Source organism: Homalodisca vitripennis, chromosome 8 (assembly GCF_021130785.1).
Source record: "Homalodisca vitripennis isolate AUS2020 chromosome 8, UT_GWSS_2.1, whole genome shotgun sequence".
NCBI lineage: Eukaryota > Metazoa > Arthropoda > Insecta > Hemiptera > Cicadellidae > Homalodisca > Homalodisca vitripennis.
In genome coordinates this window covers 37,138,161-37,160,818 of record NC_060214.1, presented here as the reverse complement: position 1 = coordinate 37,160,818, position 22,658 = coordinate 37,138,161, and the positions used below count along the sequence as shown (strand labels likewise).

The 22,658-nt window shown below is 32.1% G+C and overlaps 1 protein-coding gene across 2 annotated transcripts in view; it reads right to left on the bottom strand.

Moving 5' to 3' along the window:
- The window catches only part of LOC124367564, a 236,511-nt gene that overhangs the window by 6,471 nt on the left and 207,382 nt on the right, over window positions 1-22,658 (bottom strand). For both annotated transcript variants that reach the window (XM_046824497.1, XM_046824496.1), the window contains exons 3-5: window positions 7,122-7,186; window positions 5,243-5,326; window positions 1,724-1,903 (exon numbers count right to left, since the gene is read on the bottom strand). In XM_046824497.1, coding sequence (XP_046680453.1) covers window positions 1,724-1,903; window positions 5,243-5,326; window positions 7,122-7,185 — 328 coding nt within the window. In that variant the 5' untranslated portion in view covers window position 7,186. The remainder of the gene's footprint in view (window positions 1-1,723; window positions 1,904-5,242; window positions 5,327-7,121; window positions 7,187-22,658) is intronic.

Here is a 22,658-nt window from a genome sequence, read left to right as displayed (position 1 = left end):
TCGCAGATTGTCAGTTAAGGTCGGTTGTAATTATTATTTGAGTTAATTTACAAGCAAGAAAATCCACTGCCCTTGTGAAGACTACGAAAATTCTTGACACGTAAAGCTATTGGAAAACACAGAGCAGATTTTCTATACATGAATCTAACACAAAAAAATACCAAATAATGGGAACTAAATATAGTCGTAGATCGAATATAACCTACATAGGTTAAATCGTCCTTGTAAAATTAATGCAATGATGGGGTAATACTTAAAAGTATAAAAGAATTTCAGTCAGTTGTTACAGTCTTAAATTTAAAAAAATATAGAACGCTACGTTTCAAGGATTGGGATCTAATCTCTTCTTATAGTGTTGAAAAATCTTCAAACATGTGGTCAAACACGCACGCAATATCTAAAAGATGTTTAATGACCATTTTATATCATTCATCGTCAATAGCAAACTTTCAATTGCAAACTTTGTTTCAGTGACAATAGAATTTGTGATGCTATCCTACCAAAGAAGATTTTAAATTAATATGCTGTGAAATGGTCCCATGACAACACTGTAATCTTCGTTACAGTTTTTATCATTTTATGGTCCTGACGAGACATCGTCAAAATGAAATATGGTAAAATAAAACACATTAAAATTTGTAAACAGAATTCTGGACTACGAATTTTTATATTTCAAATAGTACCAAATAACACGGGTTATTAGATAAATACATAATATAGAAGATTATGTTTTAGTTGTAAGAATACTCTACACTATTGGACGCTTTTAACACAAAAGAAATTCAAGTTAACCTCAAGGTGTTATGGGCCCGCAGTAAAAATCTGTTATAACTCGTCTAATTTATGTATTTCCTAAGGCAGCAGCCATTATTGCAATTCATTACAATAAGTACATGCATAATACATGTTACTAAACGACAATATTTATAAAAATATTTATTAATAACTACAATAACTTATAAATGATTCAAATTTGCAAGTTTGAAGAAGACATGCAGTTGATGTTAAATTACTGCATTGTGATACACAATATATACGCTGAACGCTTTTCTTTAATTTCTGAAACAAGCAATTGGAATACTCGACGTGGAGCCTCTCTGTTATCTATTCCTGTTCAAAGATCCTCTATTTACAGTAATTCATTCACAGTCTCTGCTTGTCGAGACTGGAATAATCTCAGTGGATTATATCAGAGGTATTCGTAGTCGGGAACGGTTTCGGGGGGTGATTAGGGACCATCTGTTTTGGGCCTCATCGGGTTGACGATATCGTGGCATAGGGTATGGGACGATGGCTTTGTATGAATGGTGATGGATGAATGTCTGTTAATTTCCTTGTAAATTTTATTCTGTTTGTTTATTTTTAGTTTCATAGAGAACCTTTATTTCATTCTATTACTTTATATAAATAGAGATTATAATTTTTTAATGTAAAATAGTAATTTAAACTGTATTGTGGCTATTGTTTTACAGTAATAGTATAGTTTATTAATTTATGGTTAGGTGTGAGAGAGGACTTAATAGTCCTAACCTCGCCAATTGAATATGTTGTACGTTGTATGCAATAAAGACATTTTTCATTAAATTTTATATAGATATAAAAAGTTTTAACGATAACAACAATGCAACATGACTAGAACAACAAATTTTAACTTGCAAAAAAAAACAACTTGTTAATCTTCTTACTCTTTGTAAAAAGTAAACATCGTTCAAGGTAAACTTACCACAGTTATAGTCTGGACAGCAATGATTGGGCCGCTGGATGGTACGACAGCCATTGTTGTTCACCGGGCACTTGATCATATGGCAGACTATAGAAGGTGGTTCACATCGGCACTCCTCGCAGGGGCCGGGGTTCGGCATAAGGGCCCCTCTTTGGAACACTTCATTGTCCGAGAAACACACTGAAAACAGCCAGGTATATGTTAATTTTATGGCCATCACAACTATCACTTTATTTTATTTGATCATATTCGGTTCAATTTCGTTTGATCAGAAGATTTAGTCTTGCGTATATTGAGCTGAAGAAATAATTAATATAGCCACCATCACATTATCATTATAATTAGGAATGATTAGTAGTTAGTAAACGGTCTGTGATCATTGCCATTTTAATCAGTACCATCGATCTTCTACTCTCCACCTTATTCTGTTTGATTAGATCCTCGCATAGGCCAAGACGACGGGCACATTAAAGCCTAAAACACGATCGGCATCTCCTTATTAAATAAACGTTAATTATTCTCCAATAAAAAATAAACCCTTTTATATCATTTCCATCCTTTTACATACTGTTTGCCATAACCATTATTCAACGTTTTTTCGTTGTTTAAGAAAGAAGGTTAATGCAATAGTGATGCATCCACCATTAAAATTTTACTCGGAAGCATGTTTAATGTATATTGCTTGTACAATTTGTTTGGGAAAACCGGTGAAAAACCTATTTAACCATAAGTAAAATTAATTTATAAAAATGCAGGAAATTACAGCGATCCACAAGATTCATCGCATGTGACTCTTATTCATATTGTGATTTTTTATTTCAATCCAACAAAACCTTTCTAATTTATTTAAATTACCAGGCTATTCTGTATAAAACATACCCTACAAATCATACGACTAATAATTTACTCCACACAAATTTATTAAAAATGTTCTGTATGAATTTACTCATTATTGTCATGTTAAGCTTTTTTAATAATGAGCTACAACTAGAGTCCGTATTTTGTAAATGTATTTTTAATTTTCACTCCTTCTTCAGTATACCGTCAAACTATCCTACACTACACGTTAGTACACGTCGGTTTATATGTTCAGTATTTTTTACTTAAAAACAACCAAAACTGTGAGATGACGTATAATGCAAATTTGTGTCTTGCTCTTAATGTCTGAGTAGAGGAGGTCACTATGCTTTTTAATCTTACGTTTCACACTTACTAAGCGGGCAATGTCATAACAAACTTAACGTATTTCGTTCCACACATTTCAAACTTTAAAATTTTATTTTAACCTTTCTGTTCATTATCTGTTGATTCAAAAAATTATAGTAACAAAACACTCCTGTATATCAACAAGGAATGCATAATACACAGCTTTCCGTCAATGCATTGAACTCGTAAAATAAATCTACAGCACGTGCTCCTTCACTTTTCATTTTAAAAGTATGTTTTTCAGTTTAATAATAGCATCGGCATTGCAAAGCTTGGCAGCGCCGGTCTATCTTGTCGAAGGGACAAAAACTTCTGTAGAGGAATGTTTTAAATCAACTTAGGTATTTCGTGAACAAAGAATCCAAAATATATGATTGGCCTAGGCTGTTCACTCAATGGGTGAGGAAATGTTTCATATCTATCTGCCTGTTTATCTGCATTTAATCGCGAGGTCGAACCAACCTATAACTTTTAAAATGTTTGCATGGAGCTTAATATCGTATTAAGAACATCGACTTCGACAGTAGTGCACGTCACTCAATGGGATTAAACTGAGCGTTTGTGGATATTTTACATTGGTCATTGCGTCATCATGGTGGGAACGAGAAAATCACAAAATAAATAGGTTTTTAAAAAACACAGTCCAATTATATAAGGTTTGAACGTATGAAAAATGTAAATCCTATATAAATACGTTAAAATTTTCAAAATTTCATATCACCTTAGCAAAGCACGTTACGCGACACATGGTGTTGCATATACCTGCCTTGTTATAACATGTTTTTAAAATATTAAAATTTTATATTATTAATCTACATATTTTATTATATTATATATTTTGATAGTTATTTGCAGCAGGGAATCCGTGTTTTGAATTTTATCAGATTTCATCAAATGTTTTATACTTCTGATCCTGAAAAAATTAACTTTAAGATGAGTGATTTGGGGTTTTTTTCAGTTTTAAACCAAAATTTTGATTTTACAAGTTTATTTATTAGAAAATGCACGACTAAATACATGATTACTTATGAGCTAACTATCCTCTGCATTACCAAACCACGGAGACTCCAAAAAAGATGAAATTTGGTTTCTTTTGACTTAAAAAAGGATAAAAAGTGACTGTGCTGAATTCGTAGGAAAAGTCACGAGTATTCACCCAGTTGCAATGACGAACAAAAACTATTTCATTTTGTAATATTTTTTTGTAATTTTATACAATATATACGACTTATAAAAATTGCGTAAAATGGGTCTCACCAGAGAATTTATGTTGCAATAATGTAATGAGGTAATGGTCGGAATATAGAATGCCTACATTCTAAATATTATTTCGTGATATAATTGTAAATAAATCACAATATCTCTTATGTTCCGTGTGTTTATATGGATTTTATACTGCATGGTTCAAAATTTACTGAACTAAATACGTATTGACATAACTGTTGCACATGGGGATCACAATTCACGATTTAGAGGTAACCCGATTATTGAGTGCGGTTGAATGCGTGTGCGGCAGCGCTTGCATTCGGCGGACGCCCTTAATACTTCAGGGACTACGATCCAGTGGATAGAGTATAAACATCATGACAATCAGCAAAATGCTATCAACAATAATTAATTTGAAGTTGAAAGCATAAACCCTCTCCAACAAAATATGTTAGGGATTTATTATTGAACGCATAAGCTATCATTGTTGTATTTTTCCATTCTAATTTAGATACTCATTGCAAAAGTTCTAGTTTTTTTATACTCATAAGAGAAGGGTAGAGGCAATTATTCTATGGTGTAAGCTTAATACTTATTTTTTATATCCATAACAAAATAACCGAACGTTGATTTTGGAAATGATAAGATATCGAAAGGGTTGAAAATATCAAACGAAATTCCTTTATCGAGTCGTATAATTGTAGATCAACACTTAAAACCAATCGTCAGATATGTAAATAAAAATGATATCACTTTTATCACTATCAGCGAGCGATATACTGTATAGCGAGACTTAAAGCCATCATTTTAAGTCAAACAGTTTAGCTTCATTCGATTGGTTGCATTGACCAAAAAGGAATAAGACTTTACTTTGATAATTTGAATTCTGTTCTAACGAAACCACTCGAGTCCTACCTAAACTAATGCGTCTGACAATCGATAATTTTGGAAAATATGACTATCGATTTGATGAAAACTGGGTTATATCCTAATACACAATTATTTATCTCTCCTTTTGTAAACTACTAATACAGTATTGTACCATGGGGTATGAACTAATCTTACTTAAGAGACTTTTTGCTTGATTTGTTCCTTAGCGTAACTTACCCTCATTAGCCGTGTAGTTTGCGTAAGCCGACAAGTCCATATTTTGGTCATCCTCTGTCTCTCTGGGGTACCTGTGCAGAGGTCCTGGAACAATGAAATGTCGTTTACTCAAAAGTGATTATAGCCTCACTAAATCAAAAATGGTTTATCTCCACATTTGAACGTGTTGGATGAGTAAAATTGTGAGATAATGCAAAATGTGTTACTGTGTTACTTAAATTATCTTTAAGTGATCTATAAAAAGGTGTGATATTTTATGAAATGGCTATATTAAAGGCAGCACATCACAACATTACACACAGACTGTTGCAGATGCTAATTTATCATCAAAAATAACTCTACATTTTCGAAACTTCCTGCAATTTAAATATTAATTCAATTAATTTATATTTTCAACAGATACAAATTATTCATTTATTTGTAACTATAAATAACTTTTTAAGTGTTCCAATGCAAAAATATAAATTTCTTTATGTTACCTAAGAATTGAACATAGCACCCAGTTGGTTAATTTAAAAATAATTATTATAATAAAATGTTGAGCGTAGTAGAATTTAATTAACTATTAATAAAATATAAATGGTTTGCTTTTAAATAAATTAAATCATTGTCGGCTAGAGTGGAATAGTTTTATCAATACCTCGCTTGCTTAATGCATATCATGGTGAAGGGTTGAGGACGGGTGGGGGTGGGGGGATGGAGACGGTTGTTTAAATAAAACTAATAGGATTACTCGTGGTTTTCCCTGATGACTATTGTTTCACGCCGGATTCAAATTACAGAATTGAATTGGATATTGATTCAAATGCACATTTCAATATGGAATACGGTAGGTACACATTCAGATTAAAATCGGATTGGTTATTTGATTAATCAGTTTGGACTAAAAATAGTTAATAATTAAATTAGGATTTGGACTCAAACGAAATATATAGTGATGCCATATGTTGTCACGACCATCCTTTCCGTATATAGTCATGGTATTTTGTATAAAAAGTGGCACGAAAGAAGACCGTTGGAGGCGGAGCCTGAAAGTAACGCCTTCTTTGATCAGCCAATAAGAATCATTCTCTGTTGCCAAGTTATACGTTACCAATGCTTTTTAGAATATAACGCTTGAGCGCTCAGATATAATATACCTGTGACTGAGCGTATATGTGACAATAATGCTAAACTATATATCATTTCTAAACGGAAAAAATTTAAAACAATTATAGTTGTAAAATGTACAAGAAATCTGACAATTACAATAAATGTAACTCTAATACAACAAACGTCAGTGCCCAGAACTCTAGTTTCACTTGTTCTGTTATCTTTGTTGTTTTGGTCAAACTCTGGTTAACCAGTTTTATTGTGAAATACCATAAATACTTGAGTGAACATTTACAGATATTACTCTTTATTTTATTGCTAGACTTGCGAATTAAATGGTTTCTCATTAATTTAATTACTTTTAATAAGTAGAAGCTAAATTTTTCGTTTAACTAGAGACAAAACAAATGGTTAGAATGAGTCATGGTGGGTATTTTTTACGTTTTTCATAATTTACTTCTAAATTAGTTATACAAATTTCCAATTTTTCATTCCAGTGTCAAATTTTTAAGTTTAACCTTATATTAAAACTGTGTTGTGTGATAAAAAACTTGAAGGAATAAAAACAAACTGCACCGTATTGGCACTAATTGGACAATTTTCACAAAATTAGTTGAAATTACTAAACATATTTATAAACGGAAACGTTTCATACAATAAAATAAACTGAGGCTTTAAGATTAAAATAATCTCTATATCTGTTATATGATAAATGCAATATATTAAATTTGTAATATTTTAGCTTTAACTAATATAACAGATGATATAGGTCGAACATAAAACTCACCAGCAGTCGCCAGAGCCAGGAGAGCAGAGCACGCCCACAGGAGAGCTATCCTGCTCTCTAACATCCTGTAAAATAAATATAGAGTTAGCTCTCTGGTAACAATAACATTTTTGAACAGTTTTTTTTAAATTGGGTTTTCTTAAAACCAATTGTCGACCTTGTCCTAAAAAAACTAATTAATCGTTAACTAGATTAGTTTTGGTGGAGGTCGGAATAAGGAGGTATCAAAATCGTTACAATTAGTAAACAATAATTTTTTCTCCGACTATAATTTATTCTGGTTTTACAAAGTTATGTTTAAACCGTCAGTAATATAACAAAATAATTATATCATCATCCAGAAAACTAGAGAATGTACTATTTAAAACCTTGTATATACTGCAGTTAGCTGAAGGTGTTATATGTTGTATAGTTAAATATTCTGAATATCTTTAGCAAAATTTCTAGAAATTACTCCTATTCCCTTCATCTCACAAACAGGATCTATGCCATAACCTTTCCTTTTAACAAATATTCTGTCTATACTAAATCTATATATTAGTTTTTTTAACTGAAATCGCATGGAGAGTCTGATTTAGTTTAATAACAAGGTTTAAGTTTAAGAGTATACTTTTTAAATAATACAATGGCACGTAACAGGCGTAGCTAAGGTATTATGTATAGTTTAAAATATATAACTGATTCTTAGAGATTTCCTGTGTGCAGATAGACAGCTCACAAATTATAAAAATCTTAAATTGACACAAAAACTACAATCAACCAAATCGCATGGTTGGAAATGCACCACCATAGATTTAGATCTAAGTCTATGGACTATATCTTTTTTTTCTTAAGATTCAGTATCTTTTCTTGTCTGAAATTACACTAAATCTAAGGATGAAATCTTTCTCTGGATATCTTGCCACATGATAAATTCACAGTCTTGTTCATTAAGTTAGGTTTTTTAGCAATGTTCAAAATAATAAATATTCCTGTGATCTCGAGGGGGGGGGGACTCCAACGGAAGATTGAGCTGAAATCTTGTTACAACGTTTTAACACTCAACTTCCACTCACATTTTTTTTATTTCACTCTATGAATAAAATTTCTGTATGTTCAAACCTTATATTATTTGAATGTATTACATATGTATGTATATTTTTTTATAATATTCAGCTGAATCTTATATATCCTGCAACTCTCTCGTTCCCATCATGGCAATCCATAGTAAAAATATAAATATTTACTAACACTCTAATAAATCTCATGGAATGACATGCATAATCATCAAACTCTGTGTTCCTCATACTTACATGAAGCTTCATGGGAAATTTAATTTAGTTTTCGATGTATCGTGTGGGCAGACTGACCACCTCTCGAGTGGTAGGCATCCTAAAGCTCGGCCAATTATTATTTCTCCCTGCATTGTTTGGGGGGGGGGGGCAGACTTCTAGAGTACGTTAAAGAGGATGAACGAAAAATATGCAAAAAGTCAAAGTTTGCACTGTAATGTAAGCAAGTATGGTATTCTTATCTTTTAGTTGGACTATTAAAAAGCCACAATCAAATAACGTACTGATTTCTTTTAAGTTATCGTATGTTTAAAATATGTTTTGTTGTATAGACTTGTGCTGTCTCTGCACTCACAAGTCTTCATAATAATAGTGAGTGAATGTTTTAATTACTGGTCTTCTAAATTAAATCATATCAATAAGAACTGATATCTTTTCCAACTATTCTGCTGTAAAAGATCCGATTTTGCTCGAACAACAACGCAGTACTCAAATATAACAAGCAATAATGGTCGTCCAATATTTTAAATCCAACTCTGGCTGGAAAAAATGTAACTTCTGTCTGTCAATTTATCTTTATGTCTGTCCGCACGATATCTCGTAAACGAACTAATCTATAGTTTTCATGTCCTTCATTTCTATATTTGCAACACTGAATTACATGACGCTGCCCGCGTCATACCATGGCATTTTGATGAGCGTTAGCCAATATTTTTACATTAATTATTTAAGGAACCATGATAACAACAACAAAATAGAGGAGTAAAAAATTTGTAAATAGGAGTATGAACAAAATGCAAACGTATCATGTGGCAGGATAGCTCGAGAAATATTTCATCCATAGACGTCATATATTGAATGAAAATCTTATTTAAACTTAAACAAGAATAAGTTCTGTGTTGGTTAAGTACTTAACCATGTACGGACGATGGCTGAGCGTAATTGAAGACTATCACTCGTTAGGCTGACACATCTTCACTTTTGTCTGCTGGAGGGATGAAACGTTTATTTTCTGTACGATTTATTGTATGTCTGTCTATCTATCTGCAGGGCGCTTATTTAATGAAATTAGCTATATAGATTTGAAATTTTGAATATACCCTTAACGAAATCTGTCACGCGTCTCATGGCGTGGCGTAATCTAACCTTATTCAATACGACTGATAACAACCTTTTTAAACTTTTTTGTCCTGGTCAAACTTTACCAGTATGATCTCAGAAATTGATGTTAAAGTGGTTTGTGCAATTTGTCTTATAACAACCAAGGAAGAAGTGCAGATTGCATGCTGAGCCAATTTCAATGAATGGTTGCAGGTCGTGGACCTCCTGTGTTTGGCCTTGCGGAACGCCGCCGTGCCCGCAAACTGTTCAGCTGCAGGCGTCGATACCGCAGACTCGCTCGACTGTGTCTTCACTTCGTCCAGGGTCAGTAGCTTCCAGGACGTTCTTCGTGGACCTCCTGTGTTTGGCCTTGCGGAACGCCGCACCCGCAAACTGTTCAGCTGCAGGCGTCGATACCGCAGACTCCATTGACTATGTCTTCACTCCGTCCATGCTCAGCAGTTTCGAGAACGTTTCTCGTGTCCTTTTCTGTCCTGTGCTGAAATGCAATAGTTATGGTCGCTCCTTTGATGCAGCGGCATACCTAGGAGAAGCCGAAGAGACCATTCAGCCTTAACCATTAATTAAATCTCTAGCGACGGTTTTCATTTATTAGGTGCTATATTATTTAGTAAAACCATAAATATAATTTATTCAGAATTTTATAAGCTAAAAAATACGTAAAAAGACAGAGATTAGTAACAACTGCATATGCATTGTATAAATTCGCTAATTCAGTTGAGTTGGCTAGTAGAGTCGATAGATTTTGTGAAATTTTTGATAAAAACAATTGAAAATATACGATAATTTTGGCATGCCTCTGTACACAAAACTACACATATACATTCGCCACTTAAAAAAAGTATCATAACATTTCGCTAAAGAGTACAACAAATACTAAATACCGCGATTGGTAGTTAGTAAAACGGCTGCCGAAATAGTAGTTGTCTCTCTAGGAATAGTAAATAAGTTGCGAACGCAGATTTATTTCATCGGATACTTGTTTATCCACCTGACCTATGCGAATTCTCTTTTATCGCCTCGTAAAGTCAATTCATCTATTGACGTAGTCGGTTTAGCCTCGGGTACATAAAGGTTTTATTGTTCTGCCAGTCCAACCTTTTATGGGTGTTTTTATTTTTCGAAATAAAACGTTACTCTTTTACATAGATTTATATGTTTACTGCACAAGCAGGAGGTATTCGTCAGACCGAATTTATAGTTCAAACAGTAAGGCAAGCGCTTCGGTGATGATTAGTTGGTTAACTGCCTCCCAGCGATGTGTAGGTTTACTGAAGTCAAACAGTTCAGATTAAACTAACTTTCGAGTACACCATTATATATCCTCTGTAGATGTGTATTTACGTCACTTATGATATTACATGAGCATCAAACATAACTTTTAATTGGTGACTTCCGATTAGAGTGTCTAGTTGAAACTTTGGCGTCATTGATTTTGTTAATGTCAATTTTAGGATGTTTAATAAGAGACATACCTGGAGACACGATACATTTGTTCACCTAGGACAAAAGGTTAATAACCTCTTCATAAAGCGCTTAGTTCCTAATACGATCTTTGCGCTTGTCTCCGGGGTGACGAGATAGTCAGATTGGGTAAGGTTACAGAGTACGGGCTACCTCCTGTTAAGATGAGGAGTATATGAGGATATTCCTCGTTGGAAGAACGTGAGGACTCTGTTCCAGACATGACCTGGCCGCGTACATCTAAGGAATAACATTATTAAACAGTATTTTGACTTCTCGACGTAGCACCAAAGTGGATATTGTTGTGTATATTCAATACTATGACTTATAGATCTTTTGAAGTAATACAATTTTAAGGTTACATGACACGAATATCGTTCATTTTGGTTCCGTCGATTGATATTTTTTTACATACAATTTTTTACTACGTTGTTCCCGGACTAAGTCTGCCGGGACTGTTATGATTCAACGTAATGTCGTAGAAATTAATGTTCCAAGATCAGCCTTAATCAAGATCTTAAATGTAATCAAGTCCGTAACTATTTTATTCATGAAATTTTATTTATTTATTTGAATCATAGAAATAATTCTGCATTACTTTGATTCCGGGTGATAACAGTTTTTATATTGTTTTGAATGAATTTTTTTTTTCTTATAGGTCCTTATAGCCCTTTTCCATATATAGACTGTAAAAATTCATATTATATTGAAACCATATTTAGTTATAGTAACATTTCAAGATGGTTATACCATCGGAATTTATATAAATAGGGCCTGCTAATCAACTTTTCCAAAAAATTACTTTTCAATTCTTACCACTCCTTATGGAATGATTGAAAAATCTATATTTTGCTTTCAAGGGCTCTCACTAAAGATTCATTTAAAAATTAAAAACTCATTTCAAACAAAAGTGTACTATCTATATCGCCCCCATTTCTGCTAAAACATGACAACATAACATCTTAAATACTTTTTACAAAGACACTAAGATATCTTGCAATAAGGAAAGTAGGGTGGGGGAGAAAGGGAGAGAGTGTAGGCGGCATCTGAGAGAGCACTGGAATTTAAGCCCGGGCTAGGCGACGTGGGATCAAATCCTGCCTGTGACCTGAACACATTTTATCAATATTTTCCTGCTGTAACTTCACCTTTTCTCGCTTTATCTTATTTATAAGATGTTCAGACATACCTTTAGTTAAAAAAAGATAACCAGGACAGTGAATAATCGACTACCCACTCTTTTCTTAAGTTAAATATACTGCAAGTGCTGTTTGCTTTTTGTCATATGACTATAGCAATATCTGTAAAGTTATAATATTATAGCATTTTATAAAATGATTACATATTTACATTTACAGATTACATGTTTTTTACAAGTTTAACATTTATAGTACAGTTTGAATGGGTATGATATTCTAATGTTCTCAATATTTAGAAAAGCTTTCACACAAAAAGTTCAAAAGCTATAATAGCTTTTGAATAATACATAACTTAATATAATCAGCCTTAAACATTACATTTTAATTAATTTCAATTTCAGATATAGCGTTACTACCATCGAATAATTACATAATTTTAGTTATAGTTAAAATTTTTATTTCAAATGTTGATTGTAAATAGACGATTTAGACTTTTTCCGAATGTAATATTGTAATTCTCTAAAATCAGTAACGGAGACCATTTTAATTAAAATTCAAGGATACGATTGTTTTCTTCAAATTGTACGAAATTCAAATTTTAATCCCTTCAAGAAGTAATGTTGCTGTAATTTTTCTAATAAAACTTTTTGTACGCATTGTGGTAACAAAACAAAATTTACTTTGTATTGTTGAGTTCTTCATAGCTACATATCTTAGTTGTTAAAACTTTAATGAATGGAATTATTATTAAATGTTTTATATTTACTACGAATTCATAAAATTATGCATCGGTTGGTCGTTTTATTGGTAGTTTAGACCATTTGGCATTCTTTGCAATGACGATTTTAGTATGTTTTTAATTCAAAGGAAAGAATGATTTTGTTTTGTTCTTGCTTTAATCATGAAATGTTACTGCAACTTTTATAAAGTCTGTTTATGGTATGTGGCATAATGGTGTTTAAAATCTTGTTAGAAATGTTCATGATTTAAAATGAAAATTATCTATAGGATATTATTGTATCCATTTCACACAAAAATAATTTAAGTGGGGAGGGGATTCTGTTTAATTTAAACCTTTTTTATATACCTAACATTTTATATATTTTAACATTTTTATATTTTAATTCAATATTAAAAAAAAAAACTAATTTCTTCTCTGTTGGATTAACTAACGAGAAATCGATCGCTCTTCATCTATAATGCTGGGATTACTTACTAAAGATTACTCACTAAACATTATTTACGGATACTTCGTACTTTTACTACCTCGAATTCGATTTATAAACTTCCATATACCAGACATTATTAATGTTCCCTAGCACAGTATAATATATGAAGAGGTTGACGATATCATTAGCATCATTACACGGGCCCTGTGGCCCGTTTGTTGCGGCCAATCTGACAGGCGTGTGGTAGAAGCAGAGAGAGAGAGAGAGACAGAGAGAGTGAGAGAGGGAATGAGAGAGAGATAGAGAGTCCATCCAATGTACAGTCTGCATCTCCATTATTCCAGTAGAAACTGGAAATAAGACTACATTAGATATACTCAAATGAGAGAACAATATATATATATATATATATATATATATATATATATATATATATATATATATATATATATATATATATATATATATATATATATATATATATATATGGTCTAAATATTAAAAATCAAACTTCAGTTAAATTAATCTAAAATTAAAACCGATACATACAGATACGAAAAGGCAGTAATTAAATTATGTAGCTGTTTATTTATTATCATTATTCATATCGAAAATATATAATATAATATTTAGGTAATGTAACTATAATACAGGTAAAATTAAATAGAATTAATGTGCAATTATATTTACCCGTAATAAGTTTCAAAGTGTACAATGAACTATCTGGCTAATATATTCGTGTCTAGAGTCGACCACAATGTTAGTACATGCATAACAACACTAAATTAAATGTGTAAGTAATTTAAAAAGGCTTACTTCTATTAAATCTTCTTCAAACAATAGACGATGGGAAGAAGCTCTAAAGAACTCTTCGACTAACTAACTTCTAACTAAAAAATAAAATTAATTATAGATTCATTTTTTTTCATAGGAAATGCTAAATAATGACTGTCAAATGTTTCTTTAATTATTCAATTTCTTTTCTTAATCATATTTTACTAATAATGTGTGTTTTCTAAAAAATATATTCCTTTCTTTGAATTCGATGTTCACAAACCTCAGTGGTAGGATAAAGTATATTAAATGTTCGAAGGAACTGGTTTTGTTTATTACTTTGTTTATTTTTATAATATTCCATGGTGCAGTTTTATTTACTTTACCTTTGCTACATTTACTGATAGTTTTTCTGATGTTTAAGAGAGAAGGTTTGTTTAATTTGGTAGTAATAAATAAAAAAGACAACACTTGTAATTGTGCAATACGGAGTTTGTCAGCTCTTTGAATTCTGCTCTAAGAAATGGCAGACAATACCACTGTGATTTACAGTTAAATTGACAAGAAACCTTACAAATACTTGCACAAACAAAAGTATACAAATAAATATTGTTATTCATCGCTGGAATGTGCGTCTTCACTAATCTATCATAGATCTTGTAGGAATACCACTGCAACCGCATACACGTATCTTGGTCGTGTTATTATCGCGGTATGATAAGGATTGCCCACAGTCTCCACGTTATTAATATAGCTTCCGACTGTGACAAAGATAAATTATTTGGCAATGTCACAATATATTTATTTAAAACTTTGAAATCAGATTACAATATATTTAAAATCTAATTTTCAAACGTTTGAATACATAACTCAAGAAGCCACCATTTTTTACTAAAAATTGCTTGATCTTTTTCCACATAAGATTTATCTTAAAAAATTTAGGAGCTAAAAAAACTTATTACTGATCGTTGAATAATAATCGATGTTACGACGATGAATAATAATTTTAGAGATATGATTACTACTCATCCAGAAATTATTAAATTTTTCTTTTCTATTTTACTATTTCAAATATAATTTATAAATACAACTGTTAGAGATAGATTGATAAAACTATTAATATTAAACATGTAAAAATAACAATAAATTAATGAAGAATCCTTATATCAAAAACGGTCGTCGGTCTTTTGAAACCTCATCTATTGTATAATGTTGGAAAATGATGGCTGCCAGTATATCTGGCTCTTAATGTATTATTACAAATATACACTATGCGCTTGCACATTATCTTTAATATTACATGTGTTTCAGATTTGATACTTTACGTCGATTTACCATCATAAATAATAATGAAACGCCGTATTTTATGCTTTTCTTGTTTTGGATTACGGTCCCTTCACTTATGTCTCGTCTAGTAACAAACTGAAATTAAGTCAATATGATTGTAGTATTTATACTTAAGTACTAGGTATTGCTTGAAATATAAAGTATTACAATATTTTACTCCATTTAAGTTCTGAAAATAGTTTTTGGGTTGTCCAATAAACGTATACTGCAACTGTAGTGATAGACTAAGGAAAATAAAACATACTTCCATAACTTCAAAGACAAGGGAAAGCCACCCTTAGTATTGTTTAACAAATCTAGATACTGGAAATGTAAAATTTGCATTATTCAATACCAAACAGACTGTAAGAAAGGAAACCAACTTGTTGACGCATCCATTTCACGAGATTCCTAAACAACACGCGAATTTAAAATCGCACATTGCCAGAGAGAAAGAACAAACTCTAATCCCCCCCCCACCTCATCCCACCTAAAGGGGGAGTAGTGTCATGTGATCTGTATTCCGGGAGAGAGACACAATCATCACGGTTCCATTAGTGTACAAGGATGCTTCGTGTCAGTGCTCACAAAGTGTCTGGTACACTTAGTGCATCTCTTTGTGACGATACCAGTGAGGTACATCTACTCGTTGTGTGTTGTCACTCACGGATTAAATTTGTATTTCATGCGAAAATTACTATCACGTAAAGTGTTGAGGCAATCTCAGCTTATTTTTATAACTGCATTTTATTTTCCATATGAAAAAGAAACATTAGAGCTTCAGTGTAGTTTTTTATTATTAATGTTTAAATTTTACACTTTAGTTGAAATTTTTCAAATAATCATCATTTTGCAATAATCCTCCCTCTTTGTCTAACTAAAAAATTATAAATTTTCTATTTTCCAATTTGCTACTCTAGAGCTATTATTGTCTCGCTACTTTTTAGCGCATATTGGCACGGTCGGATACGCTGCATACAGGGTGTAAAAAGTCACGCACGGGCTTGATAATTCCCGAACGATTACAGGTAAAGCGATAACTTGGTACATCATTACTGCACCCACAAATGTACCTATTAAGTAGCTACAATATTTTTTGTCATTTCAGGAGGATGGCCCGCAAATGAATCAGAAGGAAATCTTAAACGAGAGCATAGATCGAGTAATACATCAAATTAAATGTTCTTATTAGTAGAGAACAATGCCATAAATCCGATCTCAAAGGCTTTACTCTTTAAAACATTATGCTGGTTTAAAATTTGAATAATTTACAATTAGGTCCTGCTCTAGATGGCTCTTCTGGTTTAATATTATTGCCTGGGCTAAAGTTGTGATAGTTAAAGTTAGTAAATGAATACTGGATGTATGAAATAATTGTTAAAGTAGTTAGTGACTCTTCACATCCAATGGAGAATGGTCTATAAGGAGGTTTTACCGTAAGCTTAGCACAATGTGTAAATCATTATAGTGGTTCTTAGCAGAGATGAATGCTAAAGGGAAATCCTAGTATCTGTTATAAGAATATAAAATTCTTATTTTAAGGTTGCGCTTTGGGCTTCAGTTGATGTAAATATTACATTACACTTTAAAACAATGTATATCTTTATCTATGCGTACGTTAAACTGTTTACGGAAATCTTTATAACCATCCTCCATTGGATGTGAAAAATCACCAACTACCTTAAAAACTATTTCATAAGTCCAGTTTTCATTTACTAAGTTTAACTTCCTTCAATTGTTGGAAATGTGCAATTAGTTGCCCATTCGATACAGAATTGAAGCTCCATGCGTATTTTCAAGTTTATAGATCAGTAATTTGCGAGATATCGTGCGGAAAACACAGAAGGATAAGCGCATTGACAGAAATAAAATTTCTTCACTTCTTTACTAACCCTTAGCAAATTGCAATTGGCTTAAGTCCCAAACAGGTAAAGCAGTAAGGTATTTTAGAACATTAAATATAAAGTGAAACCTAAAGCAAATTATTATGTTCAAATAACTGTGCCATTTCTACTGTAGAGTTCTGTAAAATAAATGTTTACCAGCAGCAAAAGATTCAGCAACTATTGATTGTTACAACTGTTTGTTGCGTTGGTAGACAGTGGGTCGGCGCCATACCCCCAATACCCCCTTATACCCTTTACCACTCCCATACCCTCACTATCATAAGACACATTACTCCCTCCACACTACGCTCCCGGCTGTGAGAGGACAGGATGCCATATCAGCTAACAACGTTTTTGTGACAATATGTCCCTTTTCTGAGCTTTATGTTCTGGTACACGTTGTCTAACAAAGAAACATTCTACGAAGGCATTTTTAAGTTACTTTACCTAATAAGTATGTTTAATGGTTGTCAGTCGATTGTTTTACACAGTAGATTGACGAGTTGTTACATTGTTTATGTATAAGACTTAATTTAGAGATATATTTGTACACACATTTCGAGATGTATTTCCTAGACGGTAACTTACGTCACATGTATTAAGATAAGAAAACAATGTTTGAAAAATGTATGTCCAAATGTGTTATAGTATAAAAATATTTCAAACTTGCCACATTCACAGATTACAATATTTTATGTTTAAACCTTCATATAGAGGCGTATCTTTATGTACACAATGGCGAAATATACATCTTTTAGTAATAGTGATATTAAAATGGAAAATTTTCAAAGAGAAACAAAGACCTACCTACGTTGTTTCGAACAAACAACTAAATGTTATAGTACCTTCGTCAAACATCCTGTTTTTTCAATTTTGAACTTGCATTACAAGAATCATATTGTTTAATATCTAAAATGTTCCATAAAATATATGTGTTTCTTTGTTCTCGTATAAAAAGTGATAGATATTTTGACATTGACTGTAACATGTAAAAAGATTCAACCGTGAACAAAAATGTGTCAAAGTTGTCTTGGAGCATGGTTATTTGAAGTGTGTTTAATTTAAAATATTCGAGTACCTACATTGAATAAATTATAAATACAAATTAAACATTTGACAAAATGAAAATGGAAACTCGGTTAGTTTTGTTTTTTTTTTTTTTTTTTTTTTTTTTTTTTTTTTTTTGCTTACATGCTAGAATGAAAAATCAGTACTGATTGTTTAGTGTTTTAATTTATTTTTTATATTTTTCCTCAATCATAAAATTTGCTACAGGTCATAATGATTCTGAAAAAAGATCTGTTCACAGCAAAAACATATAATAAAGCAAGCTTCTTTTAAGATAGTTGGTTAAGAGCGTTAAGTTTCCTTCGCCTCGGGAACTTTTTACTTACAAGGAAGGAATAGTTTTGTCTGTCTTCTCTCCTAGTAATGGAACTTTTCCTGCTAATTTTCCTCTCATCCAATTGTTACATTAACTCTAGTTTATTATAAAATACTTATTACTCAATACTACTTTATTATAATTAACAAAATCAATAATTGCATTAAAGAGTAATTTTATTTAAACCACCAACGTTTTATACAGGTAAAATTAATCCTCTAGATGTATAAAATAATCACAGTATCACTAATCCGCTTATACGCTCATAAGTATTAATCATTACGTATTTAGTTATAAAATACATAATAATTAATCACAGAACATATTACAGAACATTAATCGGTATTAGATACATATTACCTTTGACGAAGTTAGTTACTAAGGAGATATATCATTCAACCGATCGTGGTGCCCTAAACCACAAGATTATATCGGTTAGTCGTGAGGGCCGATGCTATAAAGTCTATACTATTTAACTGTGCAAATATTTACTACCTGACCCTCTTATTCCAGGCATAAGCGATAAATTTTTCTGTGCCTTAAGTTATAGAATTAGAAGCGTTGTATCTTTTACCACTAATGTAATGATTGTTAGCTATTAAACTGAACATAACATAAGTTAAAGAGGTTAATAAATGTTCATATTGTCATGCAAATAAAGTTAAAGAAGATGACAGCAAATTCCACAAATATAATAAAGCTATATGTAATATTTATTACAAGATATAAAAACATCGTCACTTCTCATGGCTTATTCAAATGACATATTTGAGATAAAATAGATATATTTGATTAGGGTAATGTTCATTTGCTCAGAATGGCTTCAATAATACTAGTATTAGGACCAAAACTTAGAGTCGGAATCGATTTGCCTCTACCCCTTCCAACTCCTGACCATCGCCTGCACGTCCCATTGTTTCAGATGACACGGGGCGGTGCCGAAGAAAGGGCCAGCATCAATTTTCTTGTTAGTATCCCACCTTAACCAGTGCTGGTGTAATGCGTGATTGTGATTCTTGAACTAGGGACGTGCATTCTGTCTAGTGACAACCCTGGACTGGACTCTAAGCATATTTTGGGTATATTTCAACCATTTTCTTTCCCTTTTTTTCTTCTTTCGGTTCTTTATTTTTTGATGAAAAAATATCTCCGCCCACCTGACGAAGACAATAGATCCGAATCCTCTAAACGTCGTGTTATACCTTTTTTAACAACGTGGCGAATATCCGAAACCGGATATCCTTTAAACCTAAATCGTCAATCAAACTTTAAACAGGTTATTTATAATTACATATTATGATATCACATATAATATCCTAATCCATTGAAGAAGGTGGCTATATATGAGAGCGTAAAGATTTCACAAAACAGTTGTATTAGTTCATACACTGATGTTTCTCAGAGACTTTCTCAACTCCTGCAACTCACCAAATCATTCCGTTTATTGGTCCCAATCAAAGATGAGATAGTATGGCAATTATTGCAGACAAGTGTCCAACTGAAGATGAAATAGTTTAGTACTTCAAATCTGCCCAGCTCGTGTAATATAATATACTATATAATAGATTGTATAGTATATAATAGCTTATAGTCGTATAATAACGTATTCGACCAGATCGTGTATTATTCATGAACTTAAATTCCTGGGAAGAAATGAAGTTTTGATCTATCTGCTTATCTAGCAGTGTATAGTAATATTGTAATATTTGCAAAAAGTCAATAACAAAATATAAATATACAGGGTGATTCAAAACTAAACGGCAATCTCTCGGGAGCTTATTCTATAGCTAAAAACAAGTAAAAAAGTTCATATAACCATATGCCCGGAAACGCTTCGTTAGCGAGTTACGCCTAGCGAAAGATTTCGCCCGGATTTCAGAACCCTTGGTGAAGTCAGGCCGTATAAAAATGGTAAAGGTAGTTACAAAGATACAAATACGATTGTTTTTTATGTTTTTATATCTGACAAATTTATTAAAATTCGTCCCAGAGCTGTAAATACAATACTTTCAGAGATATCTTACGTAAAACACAAGAATTGGTGCAAAGAAATAACACATTTTTGTGTTTAACGTAAGATTACTTCCATAAATGTTAAATAAAGGTCATGTTTTTCTTAAACAGATTCGTAGAACATTTAATTCTGAAAGGATTCATGTGAATTACTTAGGAAAAAAATTAATAATAGGTATTGAAATTTAGCTTTATATAAAAATAAAACAGACGCACAAAAATGCATATTCTTATCTGCATAAAATATTAACTAATGTTTAGGTTGTGAGTAACAGCTGATCATTTATTCAACACTTTTTATCGTCATATTTTCTTTGCAAAGGTTGGCAATATCAGCTGATCAACAATTAAGTTCATGAAGTAATATTTGAATAACCTTTATGGAGGTTTTTGTATTGTGGCGTGTGAAGATTGTATTTTGTGAGATCCTGTGATTATTTGGAAATATTTTATACAAGTGTATAAAATATTTTATTAAATATTTTTATAAAAGTGTATGTAATTATCTTAATAAATAATGGCAGATAATGTAAATGGTATGTATTCGTTTGAAGAGTATACGGACATGATACTGATTTACGGCAAAGTTAACAAGAATGGTTTAGCTGCAGTTCAGGAATATCGTGATACTTTTCCACATCGAAGAACACCTGATCGCAAAACATTTGAAATTGTGGAGAGACGACTTAGAGAAACTGGTAGCTTTAAACGGAAGCGAATAGATACTGGTCGTCAACGTAGCGCAAGGAACTATAATAATGAACAAGCAATAATAAATGCTGTAGAATTATCACCAACCACAAGCACCAGACGATTATCACGTCAGTTAAATATTTGCCAGTCAAGCGTATGGCGGACACTTCATGAAGCACAGTTGTACCCATTCCATATAACACGTGTTCAAGACTTATTACCGCAAGATCTTAATAAACGGAAGATGTTCTGCCGCTGGTTAAGAAGAAATTGTTTACGACATCAGTATTTTCTTCCGCGTATTCTCGTTACTGATGAATCCTGTTTTACTAGAAATGGAATTGTAAATTTTCGTAATACCCATACTTGGGCGTACGACAACCCACATGAAACTGCGACGAGGCATTTTCAACATACATTTTCAGTCAATGTATGGCTTGGTGTTCCGGGTGATAATTTGATTGGTCCATTTTTCCTCCCTAATCGACTTAATGGAGTAGCGTACTTAAATTTTTTAAGAACAAACCTGCCTACCCTCTTGGAAGATATTCCTGTTCAAAACAGAATAAATGCATGTTTTATGCACGACGGAGCACCTCCACATTTTTCTAATGATATGAAAAACTATTTAAATGATACATACGGTAGACAATGGATTGGTCGAAATGGACCAGTAAAATGGCCACCACGTTCTCCTGACCTCACGCCAGCAGACTTTTTCTTATGGGGTTGGATGAAGTCAATTGTTTATTCAAAACGGATTAACACCATAGAGGAGTTACGTAATCGCATTACAGAGGTGGCAGAAACTATCAAGAATGCTCCAAACGTTATGAAACGCGCTAGAAAAGAGTGGATTCGTCGTGCGAAAACGTGCATTGCTAACAACGGAGGACACTTTGAGCAACTATTATAGGTGATTATTACAGTTTTATAAAGGTAAATACATTTTATGTTAATTTTCAGTCTAGAATAAATGATCAGCTGTTACTCACAACCTAAACATTAGTTAATATTTTATGCAGATAAGAATATGCATTTTTGTGCGTCTGTTTTATTTTTATATAAAGCTAAATTTCAATACCTATTATTAATTTTTTTCCTAAGTAATTCACATGAATCTTTTCAGAATTAAATGTTCTACAAATCAGTTTAAGAAAAAAATTACCTTTATTTAACATTTATGGAAGTAATCTTACGTTAAACACAAAAATGTGTTATTTCTTTGCACCAATTCTTGTGTTTTACGTAAGATATCTCTGAAAGTATTGCATTTACAGCTCTGGGACGAATTTT